The 23,661-nt window shown below is 30.1% G+C and overlaps 3 protein-coding genes across 3 annotated transcripts; 1 reads left to right on the plus strand and 2 right to left on the minus strand.

Moving 5' to 3' along the window:
* Positions 1 to 764: 764 nt before the first annotated feature.
* Positions 765 to 6,266, minus strand: LOC106770592 (polycomb group protein EMBRYONIC FLOWER 2-like). The gene is made up of 15 exons (XM_022784822.1): positions 6,211 to 6,266; positions 5,996 to 6,131; positions 5,797 to 5,852; positions 4,357 to 4,465; positions 4,079 to 4,241; positions 3,920 to 3,988; positions 3,602 to 3,741; positions 3,346 to 3,414; positions 3,112 to 3,242; positions 2,920 to 2,949; positions 1,536 to 1,567; positions 1,231 to 1,283; positions 1,083 to 1,136; positions 940 to 999; positions 765 to 803 (listed from the first exon to the last, which is right to left on the minus strand). The coding sequence occupies exons 1-15, from the start codon at positions 6,264 to 6,266 to the stop codon at positions 765 to 767; spliced, it is 1,197 nt and encodes a 398-aa protein (XP_022640543.1).
* Positions 6,267 to 16,974: 10,708 nt separating this feature from the next.
* Positions 16,975 to 18,618, plus strand: LOC106769849 (UDP-glycosyltransferase 79A6). The gene has a single exon (XM_014655628.2). The coding sequence runs from the start codon at positions 17,075 to 17,077 to the stop codon at positions 18,461 to 18,463; it is 1,389 nt and encodes a 462-aa protein (XP_014511114.1). The 5' UTR covers positions 16,975 to 17,074; the 3' UTR covers positions 18,464 to 18,618.
* A 2,408-nt stretch (positions 18,619 to 21,026) lies between these two features.
* On the minus strand, positions 21,027 to 22,886 carry LOC106770980 (ethylene-responsive transcription factor ERF106). Its single transcript, XM_014656843.2, has one exon. It carries the CDS (start codon positions 21,757 to 21,759, stop codon positions 21,148 to 21,150), a length of 612 nt encoding a protein of 203 aa, XP_014512329.1. The 5' UTR covers positions 21,760 to 22,886; the 3' UTR covers positions 21,027 to 21,147.
* Between the last annotated feature and the right edge of the window lie 775 nt (positions 22,887 to 23,661).

Consider the following 23,661-nt stretch of genomic DNA (forward strand, 5'->3'; position numbering starts at 1 on the left):
TATCATGCTCGGAAACTGGAAAGACATGATCCTCATTAGTAGGCAAAATAGTTGCATTTGAAACATCGTCTTCTACCACAGCAAGTTTCCCATTATCATGGTCAGAAATTGCTGGGATACAATCTTCACCAGTATACACCACAATTGCATTTGAAATCTCTTCATTATCAACTTCCTGCACTCCATGTGTCTCATCATGATCAACTTCCTGCACTCCACGTATCTCATCATGATCAGACACTAATGAGACACAACACTGAGGCGGATCAGAAACAATAGACATAACATTTGAAACTTGCTCCTGCTCAACTTCTAACACTACATTATTTGAAACCTCCTCGGACTGGTCTTGTTGTATTGCATTTGATCCATTATCAGAAACAAATATTGGGTGGGAAATATCTGGAGTATGATATAAAACAGTTGCATTTTAGTATGTGATCCACTCTTTAAATTGCAATATTAATGTGTTTTCTACAACTAGGTAGAACATAAATTGCATCACCAAGTAAAATAATTGATAGAAATAGTTGAAATTATCAGATTGACTAGTACATACCCATGTTCTCCGTTAGCTGAGGATTTGCAACAATACCAATACGTAGTTCCACGTCTACCACCACTGGATCAGTATCATTTCTTCCATGAGATGAAGTTTTCAGCTTTCTGCTCTTTGGTTTTTTTATACTTCAAAAACATACTGTTAGTTCAGCATTTTACTTCATACCACACGAATCTATACGAGGGGTCATAATTAAAATAGCTTACCAGTACATAAAAGTATCAACTTTTGGATCAATCAACTGCATCAATTTGAAGGGAAATTAACTAATCAATTTGAGGATCAAACCCTAAATTCTCATAAAACTTCATATAAAGTATAGATGTATAACAATAGTTATACAGATTTATAAAAATTTAAAGAGAAATTGTTCGAACCTCTCGCCACCAGTTTTCGTTCTTCACAGACACATATACCGATAGAAATTCCTCTGATTCCTGCAAAGTTATTCATTCTTAAAACCATGGCTTACTGTAACTTCATCATCCTAAAGCTAGTCCAAGTTTTCAAAATTACTTACCGAAAATTCAAACCTAAATATCGGGTGTGATAACCTTAGGTGGATTTTTAAGCTCTGAAACAGCAGTTTGGCAGAAAAATTAACAACAGATTATAATATTATCAATTTATAAATTTAGGGTTTTGAAGCAGTAATCAAAAGTGTTAACCTTATAGTTTATACATTGTACCAAACAGATTGCACAGGTGAAATTCTCAGTAACTGCAATCAAAACTTCTACGTTAATTAATATAAAATTAATTGCTATAATGTAATTTAATAATTATTAATTAATTATTCTAATCAAATCAACAGATCGTTATATCATAATTTATAAATATTTGAATATAATCATTATTTTTTCTTTTAATCCGTTAACAATATTTCTGTCATAGTTTAACTTCTTTTGGCGACTAATATGTAAAAAATCTACTGAATGAGCTAGACAAAGAGTAAGAATAATATTAAACTTACCTTCGAGTCTGTGCAACATGTTATGGTAATACCTGAAATGATTTTTAGAAAAAAAAAATATTAAAACAGACGTAGCAGAATAATTACCCTTCCTCCTATTAGTAAAAAAGAAAAAAAAAACTAAAATCTTATTGTGGTCTTCTATTTTTTATAAAAAATTCAATTAAATATTTTAAAATGATCTAAGTCATTTTCATTATATTAATGTTAGATTTTTATTAAAATTTATATATCAAATTAATCCACTTATAAAATATAATTAATTGAATCAAATAAAAATTAAAGATTTAATATAATTTTTTATAAAAATCAAAATAAAAAAGGAATGTAACAAAAAAAATATGCAAAACAAAGAAAGAGTAAAGTAGAGAATATATAGTTCCAACTTGTCCTTATGCTAATAAGATCTAGACTTTAATTTCTAAGGTTTTTCCTTTCTTTAATTACTTGACATAATTGATTTTATTTGTCTTCCTAGTTCCATTATTAAAGATAATAGACTTGCTATTATTATTTACATTCTTGAGATTATTTAGAATTCTAAGAATTATGAGAAGACAATTTATACTTAATAATATATTAATTAACAGAGAACTTTAGAAATGTAAACCCAAAGATAAGCAAAATAAGTTTCATCAGAAAAAAAAAAAATACATCATCTTAAGAATGTTGATGAAAGATAGAATTGTCTAATAATATGTCTACTTTAAATTTATTTTGATGTTTGTTTGATTCTAGGATAATCATTAAAAAAAAGAAAAAAAGAAGCAAAAGTTGTATATGTAAATCATCTATCTATATAACAAATTAAACATTATTAGAACAAAAAAATACTCCTACTGTTCAAATTCTTGGAATAAGTTAAGTTAATGAAGATGGTGCTACCTGAGGAGTGGAGCACCGACAATGGGATCTTTCTTCACAAGCCGAGAGAAAATTACATAATTTGTTTTTGAGAATTCGGAATGTGTTATATATTAACTTAAATGCAATTATTCTTAACATAGAGATTGCTAGAAAAATAAAGTATTATTAAAATGTAATTTTTTCTTTGATGTATTAGGCTTTCTATAATCCCTTTAGTGTGTATTACCTACTGAAATATTTTAAGGAAGATATATTTTTGCTTTGAGTTTTTACCTCAATTATAAATTCAAATTTTGGTAGGGTTCGTTGAAAACTCCTAAAATTTAGGTTTCGTTAATGTTCTAGAGATAGGTGTACGTTATCCACTTTGAAATAGATTTGGTTTGACTCCATATGTGTTATATATAGTAATGTCTAATAAGATTTTATAACAATATTAAAAAAAAATAGAAAATATCCCTATGGAAAAATTGAGTGAAATTATGGTGTCAGATACAAAGAAATTAAGACGTCTTACCTGTAATAAAATGAGACAATTCCTGGTGACCTGAACCATGCAAGCAATTCCATGTTAAAATGTAAACCAAATTTACTTACCAGAAATTACAACAAAGTTCAGTCACTACTTCTAAAATAAATAAATAAGAATTTAATACTATAAAAAAAAGAATTTAATACTTTTATAGACATTTTGTATAATAAAATTTACCAAGTGAAATGAAGTAAGAAAGAAGACAAAGATGACTCTTCTCTCCTTTCCTGTGTCCTACCAGAAGCTGCTTCCATAGCTGCTCCAAATTCTTCAAAACCAGCTGAGATTTCAAGTTTCTTTGATATACCCTTTCAAAATCATGACAACAACAATCAATTCAACTTCTCCATTAAAAAAATTCAATTCTTATGATGTTTATATGCGTTAAATTTTGCTATAATAAACCTCTACCTCTGAATCATTAGAATCTTTAATAGAGATGGTGCTGCTTGTTGTTCGAGTATAATGTTTCAACCAATACTGTAACATGAAAAAAAGGTTTGAATACTATATCTATCACAATTGTAAAGCACTAAAGAAGAGATGAAAAGCCTGAAATTGGACAAAACCAGTTTTCATGAATAGCATATATTTAACTACAAGAAAAAGAAAGAACCAAAACACCAATCATCAAGCAAGCAGATGCAAATGCAATAGCTTATCATACCTTCAAATTACAAGAACGAAGTTCAGTGCTAAATTGAATCTCAGTTCGATATTGCAAAGGAGAATCTGGAGATATATTCAAAATCTTGTAAAGAAATTTCAGAGACACTTTTCCATAAAAGCATTTCTCTCCACCAGATGCTGTCAAACACAGAAGAAAAATATATGAACATGTATATATAAATTAGATGAAATTTATTTTGGAAAAACAAAATCATCATAAGGTGAATGGAAAAAGTAGTGAATGAGTATTAAGGATTTTACAAGATGAGATTTATTTTGGAAAAGCAAAAGTTAACAACTGAAGCATGTATCTCACATTCATTAGAAGCCACCTCCGAAGTCAACGTGCTTGCATTGACTGTAGACAATGAAATTGGGTTTTTCGCTGTAAAAAAAATGGTTATAAAAGAGAGTTTAGTGAAAAATGGAGCTACCATCATATGGAAACTGATGATATAAGCAATGATATGCATACCAGAAGCGAGAATGAAGAGAAAATATTTGTCATAATTAGTTTCCACAGCTAACTTTTCGATATGAGGAAGCATAAAGTTTACTCGGACATGATTAATTCCATTCCAATCAATTCCAGTTGGACCTTCAAATGTGAATATCCGACGAACATCATACTTTTCTTCCTTTTGAAAGTCAAAAACAAAAAATATTACAAATGCTAATAGAATAAGGCATTAAACAGTATGAAATTCTTAATGTAAGAAACAGAAAATGATTAATAAGAGGCACTGTTCCTACCCCTGTGTGTTCCTCGTTTGGATCCAACAGCCTTCCCAGACAGATACACATGGGAAAAAGAGATTGAACTTCTTCTACTTTCCACGACAGCAAAACTGTCATTAGAATCCTATATTTTCAAAAGATATATATACCTTGTTAGTATCAAATAATATAGATATTTTCAAATAATAATTGGTTATTATGGTTGAAATTAGATGAAAATTAAGCATTGTTAACTTTTCGAGCAAAAATTTTCTTTGATATGATAATTGGGAGAGAGAAATTTTTTTATTTAAAAGGAAAAGTTTAGGAAATATACTTACCAGTTTAAAAATAAACTTTTAATAGTTCAAATCTTGATAACTACTGTTTGGACCAATTTAAAAATCAATTCATTATACAAACTAATTTTAGAAAATATTTTAGTCACTAATAATTTTTAATTTATAAAGTGATATCTAAATTAGTCATTATAATAACGACTTACTTTTTGTGATTAAAATTGATTACTATTTAGAGATTTTCTTGTAGTTATAATTTAAATAATTGAATGCAATAGAGTAAAAAATGACTTGCTGTAAAGAGTATTCACAATACTTTTTTTTGGTGATTTTTAGGAGGCTTTTATGTATATGTTTAAATATTATTATCTTATATTTTGTGAGGGATTTCAATAATTCTTAGAAACTGAGACTCGAGTCTTGATTAATTGATTTGAGTGGACATTTAACTCAAATTGATTAGATGGGATTTTCACTTTGAGTCGATTATACTCGACTTTCATGAATGGAGTGGGAGTTGAAAAAAAAAAGTAAAATTTCAATTTTTCTTATAATTTTTTTAGTATTTAAAATTTTTTATTTTATTCATTTGAAATACTTTTCAAAATTCTTTAAATTTATTTATTATTTTAATTATTTTATCTAAACAAGTCATTTTAGTATAAAGAATTATAAATTCTTCAGATAAATGACTTAGTTTTTTAAATTACTTCATCCAAATACAATATTAAACTTTTAATTTCCCTTACAACTTAAAATGGATGAAATTATTTCCATTGGATATGTTATTTTTCATTAGTGAATTGAAAGAAGAAATTTATGTTAAACAACTTAATGACTTTGTGGTTAATTAAAGACCACGAATATAAGGCTTATAAGCAAAAGAAAACTCTATGCTTTGAATCAAACTCCAAAGACATGGTAGAACATGATTGACACCTATTTCATAAAGAAAGAAAGACTTAAAAAAGAACAAAATGTACCTTTTATGTCAAACACTAAGGATGAACTATATTGTAATTGCATTGTATGGAGATGAGTCAACATTCAATAGAAACCATTTGTAATTGATTGAATGTTTCAAAAGAGAAATATCAAAAGATATGAGATAAACAATGAGTTTGTTGCAGTATTATCACATGAGCTTATACATAGCATGTATTAAACATAATTTTACCTCTTCTTGTGCTTAGCCTTTCTGTTGTGGTACAAGCATCTCTGAAGGAATCTTGGCTATAAACAAATATGTATATCATTAGAATAAAACAGAGAATAGTATTATCTTCACATAAAAAAATCTACGAGACATGAGAAACTTATGAAATAAAAGTTCCAAATAATAAAATAAATATAATGAAAAATGTTAGAAGGAGTACGCGAGACTGGATTTCGTTGTAGATTACTAAAGGCTGGCAATAAACATTGAAACTGTTTGATGCAACAAGCTTCTGCTCTTCTGATAAATTGGTCCAAATATATTCAGCGTCTGGTTGATTTCTGCTTCTTGAATATCTACATGGGTAAACAAATGTCAGCATTTCTTATGTTGCATCACTTTTGAGGTTGGTGCAAAACTGCAAGAACTACTTACCTTTCAGAAGCTCCACCTTGCATTTCTTCTGGAGGAGTCTCATTAAGATCTAACATTTATCCCAAACTCGAAATATGGAAAATTATCGAAAGCAGCAAACCTACGCAGAAAATGGTTCAAGAAATCATCAAAACCTATCTAAAGTGAAGAACACAACCAAGTGAAACGTCAAAATACCTAGGATGCAGGTCCCCCTGATTGGAACGTTACTATCAAGACATTTTTACCAATATGGTCTGATGATTTCATTATGAAATTACAAAATTAGTGTAAGTTTTTTTTTAAAAAAAAAATTAAAATAAAATCTGAGTTTAAGCAAGTCCTGTCAAGTTTATGACAATTTTTGTGACAAAAGTCATCATACGACGTTCATTCTCAGTAAAATCACTTTAACATAACATGATTTTTTTTCCTTTTGAAGTTATACCATGATCTGTTCAAATTATTTTTTTTTAAAAGTTACACCATTTTTGTAATGTCGTTAAATTAAACCAAAATGATAAAAAAAAATCCTACTATCACACTTATTTTTAACCTTCAAACTTTCTACTATATATAAATACAATTTAAGAAAAAAAATCTAATTTTTATAAAAAAAATAATAAACATGTTTAATAGAAGTAATAAGATTACTCAAATCCATATATAAGAAATGAAAAAAAAAATTGTCACCGTACGATCTCTATCTTATGTAGTAAAAATACTCATTCAAGTTTTTCTTTTCATTCATCATCTCCTTATATACTTAAAATAAGGTCATTCATATATTGATTTACTCGCTGAATCCATGTAAATATACATATTTTTTTACATGAAGATTAACTTCGACAACTTAGTGTTAGAATCTCATCACTTTAAACCTTTTATAATAAATTTATAAATAATTCTTCCCGGGATCATATAGTTTGCAAATCTAATCATCAAAATGGACAAAAGATTATTTATGATATTTTTATAAATAATATTGCAAAATTTTATAAAACACAAAATACTAGTTTAACTTAAATAAAATTAAGAAATAATACACATTTTATCTCATTACAAAAAAACAAAAAACTACTACAAAAGAAATTTAACTTTTTTTTCTTTTTCCATAATTTATCTAAAATAATATTATTAAGAGAAAAATAGGATATACACTCATGTGAAGGATGTTAGGTCTATCTTGATATGTGAGTCTAAACAAACAAGGGATTCACAATACTCTTTATCCAAAACATTAGAATAATAGGTTAATGGATCTTCAATGTTATATGGTGTTTTCTTTTTTTTCATTTCTATTCAATGTGAGACTTAGACTCATTTGAAATCCTAACAAAGGAATCATTTGATTCTACACTAACAAGTTATAAATAAATTGTATGAAGAATCAAAATATTATTTTTAAAATCTAAAACTTTGAAATAATCAGTTTAGAAGTATTTTTTTCTTGCATAGTTTTTACTTATGTCGGTTCAAACTTACACTAAGAATCCTAACAAATGCATTGCAACAAACAGTGATAAGAGACTATAGAAAGAAGACTGAGAGTGAAAGTTTCAATAAATGAGAAAAACAATTAGTTAAACAATTCATGTGTGAGGTTTCAACAATATTATCAAAAGATGAAGTAACAAACAATAGAACTTGAAAATGAGAATAATCGAGAGTATAATTAATATCATTTTTGCCTATTCAGAAGTACACCAACAATACCAAACCCTATATGAGTGGGAAAGAATTAGGTAATCAACTCATGCAAGGAACATCACAAACAATAACAATATCAAAGGAAGGAGTATATTATTTAATATATGATTTTCATATTCATAACTACACCAACAACCATATTCTATAGTATCAAGGTACCTTCAAACTTCAAATGTATCTTTCTCTTTCTTTTCAGCTTTATACATACCAAACTTTCAACTAAAGACAACTTGAAGAGGATAAATATTACATTGGATCCCTCAAAGTTGAAATACCCTTGTTGGAAACAATTCATTTTCTCATGTTCTCTCATGTCTCAAAATTATTTAGAAATTGATTTGCTCTTTGTTGGATGTAAATAGATGGATAGTGATCTGTGTTCTACATGGATTAATATCACCTTTTATACTATTTAAGTAGAATGCAAATTTTAGCTTATAAATTAGTTTTATAAGATTGAATTAAGTGTAAACTTACTTATTAAAATAGTATCAAAGTCATTTAAAGTCTATCATAAACAAATCTTTTAAAATTATTATATCATACTCTTATTAAACCACTTATAAATATCTAATCACATATTTGATATCTTCATTTATCAACATGAATGTTGGAGATTTCAAATCAAATAAAAATAAAAATGAGATAATGAAACAATTCTTTACTTGATTGTGTTTAGATGTTTTGATGGTTATAGGCAAGGATGAGAGATTTTTGTGCTTCAATTTTCTTTTCAATATCTCTTTCAACTTTATAGTTCCATTCTAAATTATGTAAATGAATTTAGGCACTTCCTATACCTTTGTAAGTCATTTTTTTTTTACTGGTAAGAAGAAAATCATAAAAATAATTCAAATTATTTATTTTTTTCATGATTTGTTTTTGTCATTTATAACTTTCTACACTGATTTGTACAAAATTAATGTACGGGAACAACACCATTTTAAATGTGAGAAGAAACAATTTAAATATATTAAACTAACAAATAAGTTTGAGCAGGCAATTGCACTTATCAAACACGTCCTGATATTTATAATATGATAGATGAAAACTTACAAAAGGTTTGAAGAAACTCCTAGTTAAACTGGCCAATCTCAAAAAATCCGCTACCTGAAAAAAAAAAAATTGGTTATAAGTTACATAGAATTAGTAAGAATATAATAAACAAAGTAAATGAATGACAAACTTGTACATAAGAACAAGTGTGTAAGGTATAAATTAAAAGAAAATCAAATATAACATAATCTACACTGAAAGATTAACATAATATATATATATATATATATATATATATATATATATATATAAATTGAAAACTCATAACAAAAGTAATTAGAACAATGAAATTTTACCTATCTACAATTTAGCCAATTAGATCTCGTACAAATGAAATAATGTTGGTTTTGTTCTAATTATATTACTAAAATATCTTTAATTAATAACAAAAAAATGCAGAAGAAACTCAAAACAAAATGAGAGAAAAAAAAAAGAATTATAAAATCAAGAAAAAATAAAATTAGTAAGTTCAGTAAATTAGTTGGAGAAATTCTTCAAATTAATTCCAGAAACTAGTTCAACAAATTAGTTTAATAAGTTAACATATTAGCTGGACAAGCTAGTTTGACAATCTAGTTGGATTTGTTATATCATATTTATTCAGAGCTTTTAAATCGAAATGATTGGTGGAGGAAAAACATTTTATGTAAAGTAAGTATCATTATTTGATGTTTATTGGCTTTGGTTCTAACCTTTGTCAGCCTATTTTTATTCCATACGCTTTAAACTATGCACGATACATTTTCTATAGAATTTTGCAAAAATTAAGGAACAGAAATATATGAGTGCATCAAACAGATCAATATAGCAACACATATTGAGAATTTCCACATATTGCTGAGATAATTTTATGTGAACTCATTTTGTGAAAATTATATGAGGAGAATTCATTGTATTTTTTGGAATACTTTAGGTATCATAACAAGATGTTTAAAATTCATTACTTTTTCTAAAACTTTTTTTTTTTTTTATCTACAAGAATAAATATATTTAAAAAAATTTGGAGTTGTCTCAACCCATACACGTGAAAGTGATATATATAAAATAGAAAAAAATTTATATGCTTTCATGTTTCGCTTAACTCTATTTAAGACAACCTCNGGAAATCAATTCAAAAATATTATTTTTGGAAATCGAATATATATGAAAATCAATCCTTTCAACTATCATCAGAATCAGTGGAGAAACCACATTATTTTCTAATTAATCTAAACATCAATAATAAAAAACAAGAAATTATACAAAAAATCTCCATTTTGCAAGACTTAGGGTTTAAAGTAAACTATGAAAAACAATTCAAATACCTAAATTTCAATATTAGACACATTGCCTATATATTNCTATTCCATTCCATAAATAATTCCTTTAAATCTATAGATTGTGAGTTTACCTAAAAAAATATATTTTTTTGAAAATAAGTAGTGTTTCTTATAATTCAAATAACACGCCCCTCATGAGTGCAAGAGGTGTGTGAATTGAACAAAAGTGAGAAAAGTAAAAGAAGAACATATGAGAATGGAATTGGGAGTGATAGATCATGTACCTGCAGAAGGGGAGATTTGTGAAAATGAAGATGGAAGAGAGTGAAAGAAATTCAGAGGTGGGAGAGAGGGGTTCTTAGGTATTACATATTACATATTATATATATATATATATATATATATATATATATATATATATATATATATATATATATATATATATATATATATATATATATATTTATAATGGTTTAATAATTTAGATAATAATAAGTGAAATGAAATATCTTTTAATTTTGACAGATAATTTTACATTAAATAATTATGAATATAATTAATATTTGATTATTTAAATTAGGTACAGGATAAAAATGAGTTTAGATGTGTAACTCATTTTTTTTAATGTTTAATGTAGTTTTTTATTTCATAATTTATGTTCAATTTAATTAATTAACAATGTAGATCTCATGTAAAAAAAAAACAGAATGAGTTGTCACACAATAATGCTTACAGTGGCTGACTCACATCATGATCTTGACCCATCATCATCATCTTCTCCAAATTAAAAATCCTAATTTTTGTAGGTTTTTGTGATTTAATGGAAATTGATTTGGGGGTTTCGTTCCTTACAGATATTTTGCGTCATCAATGGAGGTTGAACAAGTTCAATGGTGGTGTGATTTGGGATTTTACAGGTTTTCATAAAAGAGACGCGATTTCACGAATTGGGGATTCATCGTGAATTAGGTTTTTGTGATTTGTGTTGATGATGGTGCACGAGAAAGATGATATAGGTTATGCAACCTATTACGATGAAGGATCTCTGTTTCAATTTAGGAGTTAAACGCGATTTGCACGAATTAGGGTTTGGTTCAAAAAGATTTGTGGTTGTTGCGCGAACTAGGGTTAATGTTCGAAGCAGAGTTGGGAATTCTAGATTTTCTGCAAATTCAATGGTCATCTGGCGACGTGGAGAAGATGTGGCCTGAGTGTGGAGCACAACTGCATGCTAATGAAAGGATAATTAGGATTTCTGATTTAGGGAAGATGGTGATGATGTGGGAAATACGAGATAAGTCATTCCACATTTTTTTTTTGCCTTGAATCTACAGCCTCGGGGGTCAAATTAAACATAAATTACAAAATTAGGAACTACGTTGAACATTAAAAAAAAAGAGTTCCACATCAATAAAGTTGACGAAAATAGGGATCAACAATTATATTAAGTCTAAAAATTATAAAAAAAAATTAAATTCTAATACTTATAAAAAAACATTGGAGTTGGTTTCACTTTATCACAAAGATACTATATAAAACATTTTCATTTTCTAAATTAGGATTAAATGAAATATTGTGATTAAATATATAAAAAAAACATAATATAATAAAATCACAAGTATTATCTAGATATTTAAAATTTTAGAGTTCACATATACTTATTTATTGTATTTGTTTTAGGTTCAAAACACTTTTTTATTAATTATTTTTTAACAATTGATTTAATGATTTTTTATTTATTTATTGTTTTATGTGATTTTTATATTTTTAAAAATTTTTCGTTAAATTAATATTAGTGATATTAATATAATTATATTTGACAATTCTAAAAAGAAAAATCTATGGATTGGTCTTACTCATAGAATTTTAGAGATATTTGATTTTGTAGACTTTTCTAATAAAAATATCTTTTGACTTTGTGGGCTTTTTTTATCTCAAACCACATGGGTCAGGCTAAATTTCTTTGTTGGAGTTTATTTGACAGTATAGTTGAAACTGAGGGTGCGAGAAGAGATTGATGAAGAGTGTGTGAGCATTCGTATTATGTTTTGTTGTTTTTGCTGTATAGATTTTAAGCTTGGGATGAGATAGGCAGAAGAGGGAAGGATACAGTGAAAGAGAGAAAGTAAATATAAAAATAAATAAATCATTTTACAACTTTATGTAAAAATAAAAATGTGAAAATACATAAGGAATGTACCTTCTAAACAACACGTAATTCCATTGCTTGAACTATGTGATATGAAGATCCACTTGAATAAAAAATATTATCATGGAATATAATATATAAATAGAATATTTTTTTTTTATTATAAGTGTAGAAGTTGGTGAAAACATTTGATACATTTTAATGAAAGAAGATAGAGAAAATTAGGATTACGAGTAAAAGCGGAAAAATTTTCACGGGTGTGTAAATTGGTTGGTTGCCATTATTAAATTGGGTATGAGACAATGAAGCTTTTAACAGTGTTATAGCAAATGTAAGGGTAAGCCTATCATAATCATAATAATGATGGAAAAGATTTATATCTACTTGATAAAGACATGGCAAGAAATAGATATGGGAATAAAATAGAAAGAAGAGAATTACATGGAAGGTTTCTTGTTTCCGAAAATTAAAAAAAAAAAAAGACTAAAAGAAATCAAACAACATTAAAATATTGGCTACCTAGATATCTTTTCACAACAACTTTAATTATTGATGATTGAATATGCATGGCCCATTCTTAAATTGTTTTTCATTTTATATTTTATAGTTGGTCAGGAATCAAAATATTTGAGGTCACATAGGGATGACAAACAAACTCATATATATGGATATCTGCGGATAAAATCTGTTACGGGTATTTAATATTTGTGGATATCTCTTACCTACGGGTAGCGGGTAGCGGATATTTTAATACTCACTTGTTAGCAGGTCGAGTTCGGGTATCACACTATCGGTATCCGTGGGTACCCGTTTACCCAGAAAAATAAAATTATAATTTTATCTATTAGGTTTTTTTTTCTAACTTTTTAATTAGGTTTTCTCTGCTTTAAAATTGGGCCAAAGCCCAAATCCTTTTTAGGGTTTCTAAATTTAGGTTTTCCTACTCCTCGTCGTCATCGTTCCTCTTCTGACTACACAATCTACAAACAATAACCAAAACGAATACTATTACAACCGCTTCAGCCCTTCCATGGCCATTATAATTGTCATCCTCATCGCCACTGTCTTTCTCATGGACTTCTTCTCTATCTACATCTGTCACTGCAGCCGACTCCCCCTCTGCAAGCATCCACAACCTCACCGGAGCCACCTCCCGCTCGCGTCATGGCCTCGACCAGGCAATCATCGACACTTTCCCCACTCTCGAGTACTTCGTGGTGAAGATCCACAAGCTTGGAAAGGGGACGTGTTTGCGGAGTGCATCGGCGAGGCGCACACGACGGTGATGACTGAGTCTACGGCGACTGTGGAGGTGATGCGATTCATGGTGGCCACTGAAAGGGGAGATGATGCTCGCAATTTTGTTGATCAAAGAAGATGGAGGCAGAACATGATTTTGGGATTTTCCCTACAATTAGGGTTCATAGATTTGGGGCTTTCTGTGGTGAGAGGCTAATGACTCGATGATTATGTTTTCTCTTGCAGGTTTCGAATGTTCTGATGGAGATTCGAGCTCGCAATTTTGTTGATTGAAGAAGATGGAGGCAGAACACGATTTTGGGGTTTTTCTTCAATTAGAGTTCATAGATTTAGGGCTTTCTGTGGTGAGAGGCTAATGACTTGGTGATTATGTTTTCTCTTGCAGGTTTTGAATGTTCTGATGGAGATTCGAGCTCTGGGTTGAGGGTTATTGTTCAAGTTGTGAAAAGAAGCAGTTGGCTGCGTAAAAGATGGAAAGGAAAAAGAGAACCCTAATAGAAAGGTTTGGGCTTGGCCCATCTTAAAGATTATGAAAGAAAACCTAAAAAGAAAGTTTGGACCTTGTCCATTTTAAAAAATTGTAGGTTGAAACGGGTATCCAACGGGTATCTGCGGGTTGAAAAATATCCGCGGATTTTTTTTATGCGGGTATCCGGCGAGTAGCGGGGCGAGTACGGGTACACTTTTTTACGTACGGGTTGGGTTCGGATATCACACTATCTGACCCAAACCCGACTCATTGCCATCCCTACACACACATCCACCATTGGTGACAAGTTTGTAGTAGACATAGATAAACTGGAACATTTTCAAAAAAATGGAATATAATAGGAATCCCATGTTGTCATGCACTGATTGCCATAACATTTTTAAATACCAATGGAGAAGATTACATCCCACATTGGTTTATGAGGTCAACATACGAAGAAACATACATTTCAATGGTACACCTTGTGAACGGTCCTCATTTATGGCAAATGACTTCAAATCTTGATGTTTTGCCTCCACCTAAAAGGGTGTTGCCTAAAAGACCAAAAAAAAAAGACTAGAGTCTTGGGAGCTAAAAAAGGATGAAACACAACTAAGATAAGGTGGAACCCGTAAGAGATGTGAGATATGTAGACAACTTGGACATAAAAGAACTAGTTGTCCACAAGCAATTCAAACAAAATAGCAGCCAACTCCAACACCAATTTAGAAGTCATGAAACATTATTAATATACATATTGGTGTCTATTTTGGAAACCATATAAATTAAAACTTCAATATGTATTATGCACTTTATTTTGGTAGGACCTTACTATATTGTTTTATGTTTTTTGTTGAAGAGCAATGTTCTCTGTTGAACGTATATTGACATGAATATTGTTAGAAGTGTCAGAGCTATGGTTAGAGCCTATCCTAGCGATATTTGTTGGGCATATTGTTCCACCTGCTATTGGACTGTTATTGGATCATCCATTAATATCTAGTCTCACGCTCGAGATGTATATACCTCGGCGTGATGAGGGGTGTTGGAAGTCCCACATCGACTAGAGATAAGGCCAATTTATAATATATAAGTGGGGTGCAGACCTCACCTTACAAGTCGGTTTTGTGGGGTTGAGTTAGGCCTAAAACCCACTTCTAACAAATATCATGTGCATTTAAAAGCACAATTTTTTTATTTCAATGTATTGAAATTAATATCACTTTTATTGAAAGCAAAATTTTTGATTTTATTATATATTGAATCTAATTTAAAGCATAATATCACTTGTATCATCAATATCACTTATATTGTATATTGTATACTCAAATTAGAATTTCAGATTTTTCATTCATGTACTAACATCACATTACAATAACATCACATATACCTAACTTGGTGATGACAACATGTCACTAATACAACCCTTCAAGGAATTTTAAACAAAATACAAACAAGGATGATGTTAGTCAACCTCATAAAATATAACATCCATATTAACAATTTTTCCCATTGCTGAGAAACCATAACTGCTTTTTCTAGACTATCAATCTTTCTCCTTTGCCTAGCAATAGTTGTATCCCTTTCATCCACATTATCTTCGTTGCGCCATTTAAAACAATTGCATCCTTGAAATTTTTCATTTCGACTCCGTTGTTCAAAAAGTCCAACCATAATAAACATTTCATTAACCATCAAATAAATTTATCACAAATGAAAAAGTAAAACCACACAACAATCCTTGTAATTAGGGCAACTCCAAAATTGTTTTCCCTCGTTCTTAATTGTTGTTGTCACTCTCAAGACAACAACCTAACCACAATGGCATATTTGTGTTTCAACAAATTCTCTGGATGAACCACCACGAGAGGTACCCCATGAGTAAGACGAACAACATTGATTCAGTGACATTGTCACTTCCTAAGCCAACGTGCAAGGATAAACAAGACTTCGTGAAGCTACCCCAAACCAAAGAGCAGGCAACACTTCTTCAACAAACTTCCAACGAAAGAAGAAGACTTCGTCAACCAACTCACAAGGAGAAAAGAACACTTCGTGAATCGAGACCCACCGCACAACTCGCAATATTCCATTTCACTTGAAGTTCAAACTTTACTTAGGACAACTACCCATAAGCTCTTCCTTTGTAAGCACATGTCAAGAACACCTTTGCATAATAAATTTAAAATTCCTTCCAAATGTGTTTTGCCACGTTACCATACTCTTTTGTCATATCACCACACAATTAACTTCATTCTTGCAAAATTAACAGAATTGATTTGATTAATGTGCATTATATAAACTGTGGATGAAGTTGATACTTTTTTAGAAGTAGAATTCAAATTGACAGGCTATACTGAAAGATCAAAAGAACAATTAAACAAATTCTAAACTTCTTTAAATATGGAAAAGATAAAGATGAATTTTATTTCAAAACTAGTAATAAGATAATAAAATTTGTATCTATTATTCTTTCTTATAAAATTAACTTGATAAAATATGCATTCATTTTTATATTGATTTTATTTTAATTAATGTCAAATTTTCTTAAAGAAATTTTATATTCTTAATTTTATCATATTTTGAATTAAAAAAAAAAAAGTGTTAGCTTTGTTATTTGTAATGTTGATGCTGTCAAATGGTGATAGGATTGCATGGACCTCAGTTTTGGCATTAACAATTTGTAGATTTCATGTCCAATTATTTATAATTTTTCTACCTTTTTATTTTAATTTGAAAGCATGATAATACATTGAATAGTATATTTTATATAAATTCTTATTCTCAACCGGTAAGAAGAGAAAATGTGTTGAATTAGAAGTGGTTGCAACTAAGGGTTACGTTTGCAGAATTATTAGAACCACACGTTTCAACAACCCAATGGAGTGATCCTCAAACCCAACATAGCAGAGTCATCAATAAATATACCAAAAGAGTACCACCTGATCAAACAACGCTATCAGTGAAAAACACAACACAAACATGGCTACTCAATTTGTCAACCACGACCACCTTCATGTTGTTATGTTCCCATTTCTTGCATTTGGTCACATAAGCCCTTTTGTTCAGTTATCCAACAAGTTATTCTCTCATGGTGTTCGTATCACTTTCTTGTCAGCTGAGTCCAACATTCCCAGAATCAGATCAACCCTTAATCTGGATCCAGCCATCAATATTATCTCACTGCAGTTCCCAAATGGGGTAAGCAGCACTGCTGATTTGCCTCCTCACTTGGCTGCAAATCTTGTACATGCCATCGACCTTACTCAGCCTCAGGTGAAGTCTCTTCTGTTGGAACTCAAACCCCACTACATTTTCTTCGACTTTGCACAACACTGGCTCCCAAAAATCGCTTCTGAACTCGGCATCAAATCTGTTCATTTCTCTGTCTACTCTGCCATTTCTGATTCTTACATTACTGTGCCTTCCAGATTCTCCAATGTTGAGGGAAGAAACATCACTTTTGAGAATCTCAAAACCCCTCCACCTGGGTATCCTCAAAACTCCCATGTTTCCCTCAAAGCCTTTGAGGCCATGGACTTCATGTTCCTCTTTAACAGATTTGGTGAGAACCTCACTGGTTATGAGAGAGTCTTGCAAAGCCTTGGTGAGTGTTCGTTCATAGTGTTTAAAACTTGCAAGGAATTTGAAGGACCCTATTTAGAGTACATGGAAAGGCAATTTAGAAAACCAGTTTTGCTATCTGGCCCACTTGTCCCTGAGCCATCAATGGATGTGCTTGAGGAAAAGTGGTCCAAATGGTTAGATACTTTCCCTGCCAAATCTGTCATATTATGCTCATTTGGTAGTGAGACTTTTCTGAATGATGATCAGATCAAAGAACTAGCCAGTGGATTGGAACTCAGCGGCTTACCTTTCATTTTGGTTCTAAATTTCCCATCTGATCTTTCAGCTGAATCTGAGTTGGAGAGAACACTGCCAAAAGGGTTCTTGGAAAGAGTGAAAGAAAGGGGAGTGGTGCACACTGGTTGGTTTCAGCAGCAACTTGTGCTGAAACACTCTAGTGTTGGCTGCTATGTATGTCACGCAGGGTTCAGTTCTGTGATAGAAGCCATGGTGAATGAGTGTCAACTTGTGCTGTTGCCTTTCAAGGGTGACCAGTTTTTCAACTCCAAGCTTGTTGCCAAGGATTTGGAGGCAGGAGTAGAAGTAAATAGGAGGGAAGAAGATGGCTACTTTCACAAAGAGGATGTACTAAAAGCATTGAAAACTATAATGTTGGAAGATGACAAAGAGCCGGGGAAACACATAAGAGAAAACCACATGAAATGGGGCAAGTTTTTATCTGATAAGGAAGTTCAGAACAAGTTCATCACAGATCTGCTTCTTCAGTTGAAGTCTATGGCTTAATCTAAGACTGAAAACAATCATTTCAAATCCTCAGATTTTCATGTATCCAATCTATTATCTGTATCAGTATGTTATTCTTATGGTTTTGCTTTCTCCGTGTAGGTTTAATTTTTTTTTCCTGTGCCAACTCCAAATAAATATGATTTGGAAAATCATGATGACATTTTAATAATTTTTTTTAATAAATTTTTTGACAATAAAAGACACATATTATTATTTTATTAGTTTGTTTAAATTTTTTTAAAAAATATATTTAAAACAAACAAACAAATTAAAACATATATTATATTATCAAAAGATTTAAAAAATAAAAATTGTTAAAAAAAATTTCCGGAAGTAACGAGTAAAGGATGATATATTAAATTCTACTCCTGTCAACTTTTTTAGGTGATAGAAAGTAGGTACAGTTAATAAAGATAAAGAAAAGTAATAACTTTAGCAAAAATATTTTAACACCATTTTTTACACTATTTTGACAATGTACACGTGTCAAAATGTGATTGGACGATTTCAAATTAAAAAAGTTGAGGCAAGGATATATTTGAAAGAGAAAAATCAAAGTTTGTTTTTTAATTTAAAATCGTCCAATCATATTTTGACACGTGTACAGTATCAAAATGTTGTGAAAAAATAGTGTTAAAATATCATTTTCCATAACTTTATGATGTTAGGTTATTGATTTTTAAATGTAGAACGGTGTGAATAATAAATGAGACTCTTGTCTCTCGTGTTTTCCTATTCTAATTTCTCCTGCTCCTCACCACAGGGAACCCAGACCCAAACAAAACCAGTTCAAACTCTGTTAGATGTTTTAATGTATGGAGTTCTTCAATACCATGTTGTTAGAGCCTTGGATCTTCATAGCTACAACTTTATCTACATTATCATTACCTTTTATAGATATTATTCGTATTAAAACATTTACATATATCAATTCTTTTTTTCACATATTTGCAGGCTATTTTTGATATCCAAATCCATCTTTTCTTTCTACACCCCATTATTACCAACTACACTCCATATTAACGGAAAAAGATTAAAATAACCTTCCTCACTGTATCACGTGAGTGTTGTAGCTGTGCCATCACTGTAGTACCTCCATTCTCCCTTACAATATTTGAAAGGAAGAAAAGGGAGTGCTCGTTCTAGAAAAAAAAAAATTGTTTCAATAAGGCTGAGACGTAAGAAGAAAAATGGGTTGCAGGAAGATATAGAGTGTACATTGGACTTAAATAGCAAATTAAAGTGTAATTTTTACCTCTATATTTAAATTCTCTGTGGCTTTCTAAATTTGTATAATATTTTTGTTGGGTTTAATTGAGATTATATTATAATTTTGTGCTTCCCACCAATTTTTAGCTTCCACCTTTTAAAAGTTAGTTTATGACTTTTGCGTTCTTTATCATAATTTCTTCACGCACCCCTACAAATTTTCAAAATGAGGATTTTACCTTCTAAAAAAGTGGTTTTTGGAATATATATTCCGGAAGAACAGGTTTTTTAAAATTTTCGGAACGAATCTTTCAGAATAAAGTTTTTGAAATCAGATTTTTTAAATACATTATGGAAAAAGCTTTTTTGAATATAATTTTCGGAACAAATTTTCCAAAATGCATATAATATCTTCTGGAACAATTTTTTGGAACACTCTTGGATAAAATACGTTTCAAAAAAAAAAACTTCTCGGAATATATACAATACTTTCCGAAAAGAACTTTCTAAGACAAGTTTTATTTTTATTTTTATTGCATTTTCTCTTCTTCCTATTTTTTTCTGCAGCTGCGGTGATGGTGGAAGCGGCAACAGTGGTGTGGTGTAGTTGTTGGAGGGTATTTGAGTCTTCTCCTATTATTGTGGGGTGTGTAAGAAGCAATAGCCTTAGTTTAATATAATACTTTTGGATATCTTGTTGGCCCATGTCCAAGTGGTATAAATATGATTTTTAAATGAAAGAATTTGGGGATGAACTCGATATTAACTTTCAGTAAGTAAAATAACTTGAATTCTCGTCATATTTGTATTGAGATATAAATTTTAATAAAAAAAAATTGTATTATTGCTTATTGTAATCATACTTGTTACTTTTATGGTTGTAGTGTTCCTCTTTTATCTTTCTCAACTTAATTCAATTTTTTTTTTTCATTCATATTTCTTAAGAATTTAATATATTGAAATTATTATTGGTGCAAATTTGATCACAATTCTTTTCTTGTTATTTTCATGTAAATTATTATATATATATATATATATAAGATAAAAAACTTTTTGGTATCAAAAGTAAATCTGTAAAGACTTAACTCCAAAAAGACAATTTCTTATTTATATGTATGTGTTAAACCTTCCTATGTCTCCTCGATAAATCTTCTCTATTCTCACAACTTTTACTTCATGGAAGCTTACCAAAATTTCAATAGTGTACCTAGATATTTATCTATCAGTAATTCATATATACACTTTTAACTATCATCCTTTAAACTATTTTCTTTGTTATTGTTCGACATATCTGCTGGAATTTTCCATTGTTTGTTGCTTACTTAACCTTGTATGAAGAAATAGAACTATGTTTCTTTGAGAACTGTTGAATTGAACTTCACTTAGCCATAACTAAAGGTTTTAGATAAGAAACCTTTGCATTAACTTATTTAACTGACAAAAAAAAACATGGTACTGAGTCCTACACTGACTTATTTTTCATGACATACATGAGTTGAAGTTGTGACAGTTGCAGTGCAGTCTCTTCTTCTCTTCCTGCCAGAAGTGTTGGGTTCTGGATGAGACCTTCCAGCCTCCAAAGGGAAATTCAATACAGCCTTCTGACCCCTCATTCTGAAGGCAGCACAATCATAAGCTTTAGCAGCATCAATTTCACTGTCATACGTACCTAGCCACACCCTGCTCCCTTTCCTTTTGGGGTCACGGATTTCTGCAGCAAACTTCCCCCATGGTCTTCTCCTCACTCCTCTGTAACGCCTTGCCTCATAACAACATGTTACTTCCTTTTTCACTGGCACAATTGGATCTGCCAGATCAGAATTCTTGAGTGGACTTTTAGCAATGGAGTTTTGGATATTATGATGAGAACTGAGATCTGTCAGTTCTTTGTCTGCTTCAAAATCAAAGTATTCTAGAAACCTGCAGCAGTTGCTTTGTTCTGAAGAGTTTGAATCCAAATCAAGTTCTGATGAGGAGTCTTCAACTTTTACAGGGATGAGGTTAGTGAGAAACGGGTCCGAAATATCTCCCAAGAGATATTGGCGCATCAGTTTCAGAGTTGAAATTTCTTCTTCTGTGGCCATCTTTAAGAAACAAGAACTATTGAACAGGATTGGTTTATTTGGGATGTATAAAAAGATAGAAACTATATATATATATATAGAGAGAGAGAGAAGAGAGAATTTGTGACTGAAAAAAGGGTCCCTATGGATACATCAGAATTGATTATGTAGTTAATGCGAATGGAGACTTACACGGTTTTCACTCTGGAAGTACATAATCTTATCCAAATTAATGATCTTTCTATTTGGGTACCCCACATTGAAGCAACAAAATTATTATTGGTTAGATGCTCAAGTTGGTCTTTGGCAGTTAGCAATACAGCTGTTTTGTACAAAGAGCAAATAAATCAAGTAAACCAATAGGGAGAAGAAACTTGACAACTTGTATGCACAGAGTCAAAAACTTGATTTTGATTTGTTTCTTGCTGATTAGTATACACTGGATTGCAAGCTAGAAAAAAGGCTGCTGCTTTAAATATATGATTCAACTTGTAACAAGACGATTAAGGACATTAATTTTGATATTTTAGACAAATCACATCAGAACGTTGAAGTATTGTCTTCCACGTATACTTTATACACTTGCGCAGTGGTTTAGCTAAAACCACCATAGCAGAAGATAGGTTATAGGTATTATCTCTAAATCTACTGATATAATTTAGTTTTCTGCAAGCGTCCTGCAACTGTACCACAGTCCAATAGTCAAAAGTCAACAGCCCCAAAATCCTTTTTTTTTATCAATTCATTTTTTTCTGATTAAAAGAAAAGAAGTAAACCAGGAATTTCACTTTTTGAACATAAGACTGACACTCTTCAACTATATCATCAATCTGATGTATGTTTAAGTGTAAAAGTATACTTACCTTGATTAACACAAGCAGGCTCGTAAATCACTTGCATTCAAAAGGATAATTAAAGAATGATGTTTTATTGTTTTTCTTACGAGTACGCCTAATGAAGCACTTCCATTCAAATTAATGATAAACATACCTTCCTATTTCACTTTATACTCGCTTTATGTTACCAACTTTGTAAACTATTCTTATTTTTTATTTTGAAAAATTGATTCAATATTTACTTTCTATGTATCTGGATGGGAGTTTCCCATCTTTCTCACTTAGTTGCTTCTTTCTAGTTTTAGGGTATATTTTAATCAATCATTGAAAATAAACATGACCTTTTAATTTTAACTTAATTTTCAATTATAAAATTAAAGTAAAAACTATTGATTATTTAATATAAATTAAACTTATTCCTGACTTAATGCTATACATGAATTTTATTTATTTATTTAAGATGTATTAAAATGAGTGAAAAAAAAATCTAGGACTTTAAGCATCACCTAGAAAATTCTTATTATTCATACAAACAATAATAAATTAAAAAGTTGTTCTTATCCATCAAATAATCGTTAAAACAATGAATGAAATATAAAAGTTAGACATACATTTATGTAAAAGTTTGACAGTGACCAAAAGAAAAGAAGGTATTTAGAAGTAGAAATTTCTTACGGTTACGCCACCACCCCTAACACCCTAATCCTGTCTAAAAGTTATTCAATTCTATTTTTCAACACGCCCACTTCCCTATTATAAAAGGCAGTATCAGCTACCATATGTTACTGCATCATCCAAACATAAATCTGATCACAGAAATAGGAACGTAGAAGATAATTAAAATGTGATCAGCTCCTATTTTTCATTCATTTTTCTCTATTTTCTTCTATCAAATACATTTCATTTTTAGTTTATTTCTCGTTACCTTTATTTTTTTTCTTAGGTCCATTCAGAGACTTCAAATATTTACATGGATTAAAAAATCCCAGATCCATAGCATATTATAGCATTTTAAAGATAAATAAAACAAAAGGCTAACATGAGACTTTTTATTTTTATTTAATTTGTAAACACATTCTAGACACGT

Source organism: Vigna radiata, chromosome 8 (assembly GCF_000741045.1).
Source record: "Vigna radiata var. radiata cultivar VC1973A chromosome 8, Vradiata_ver6, whole genome shotgun sequence".
Lineage (NCBI taxonomy): Eukaryota > Viridiplantae > Streptophyta > Magnoliopsida > Fabales > Fabaceae > Vigna > Vigna radiata.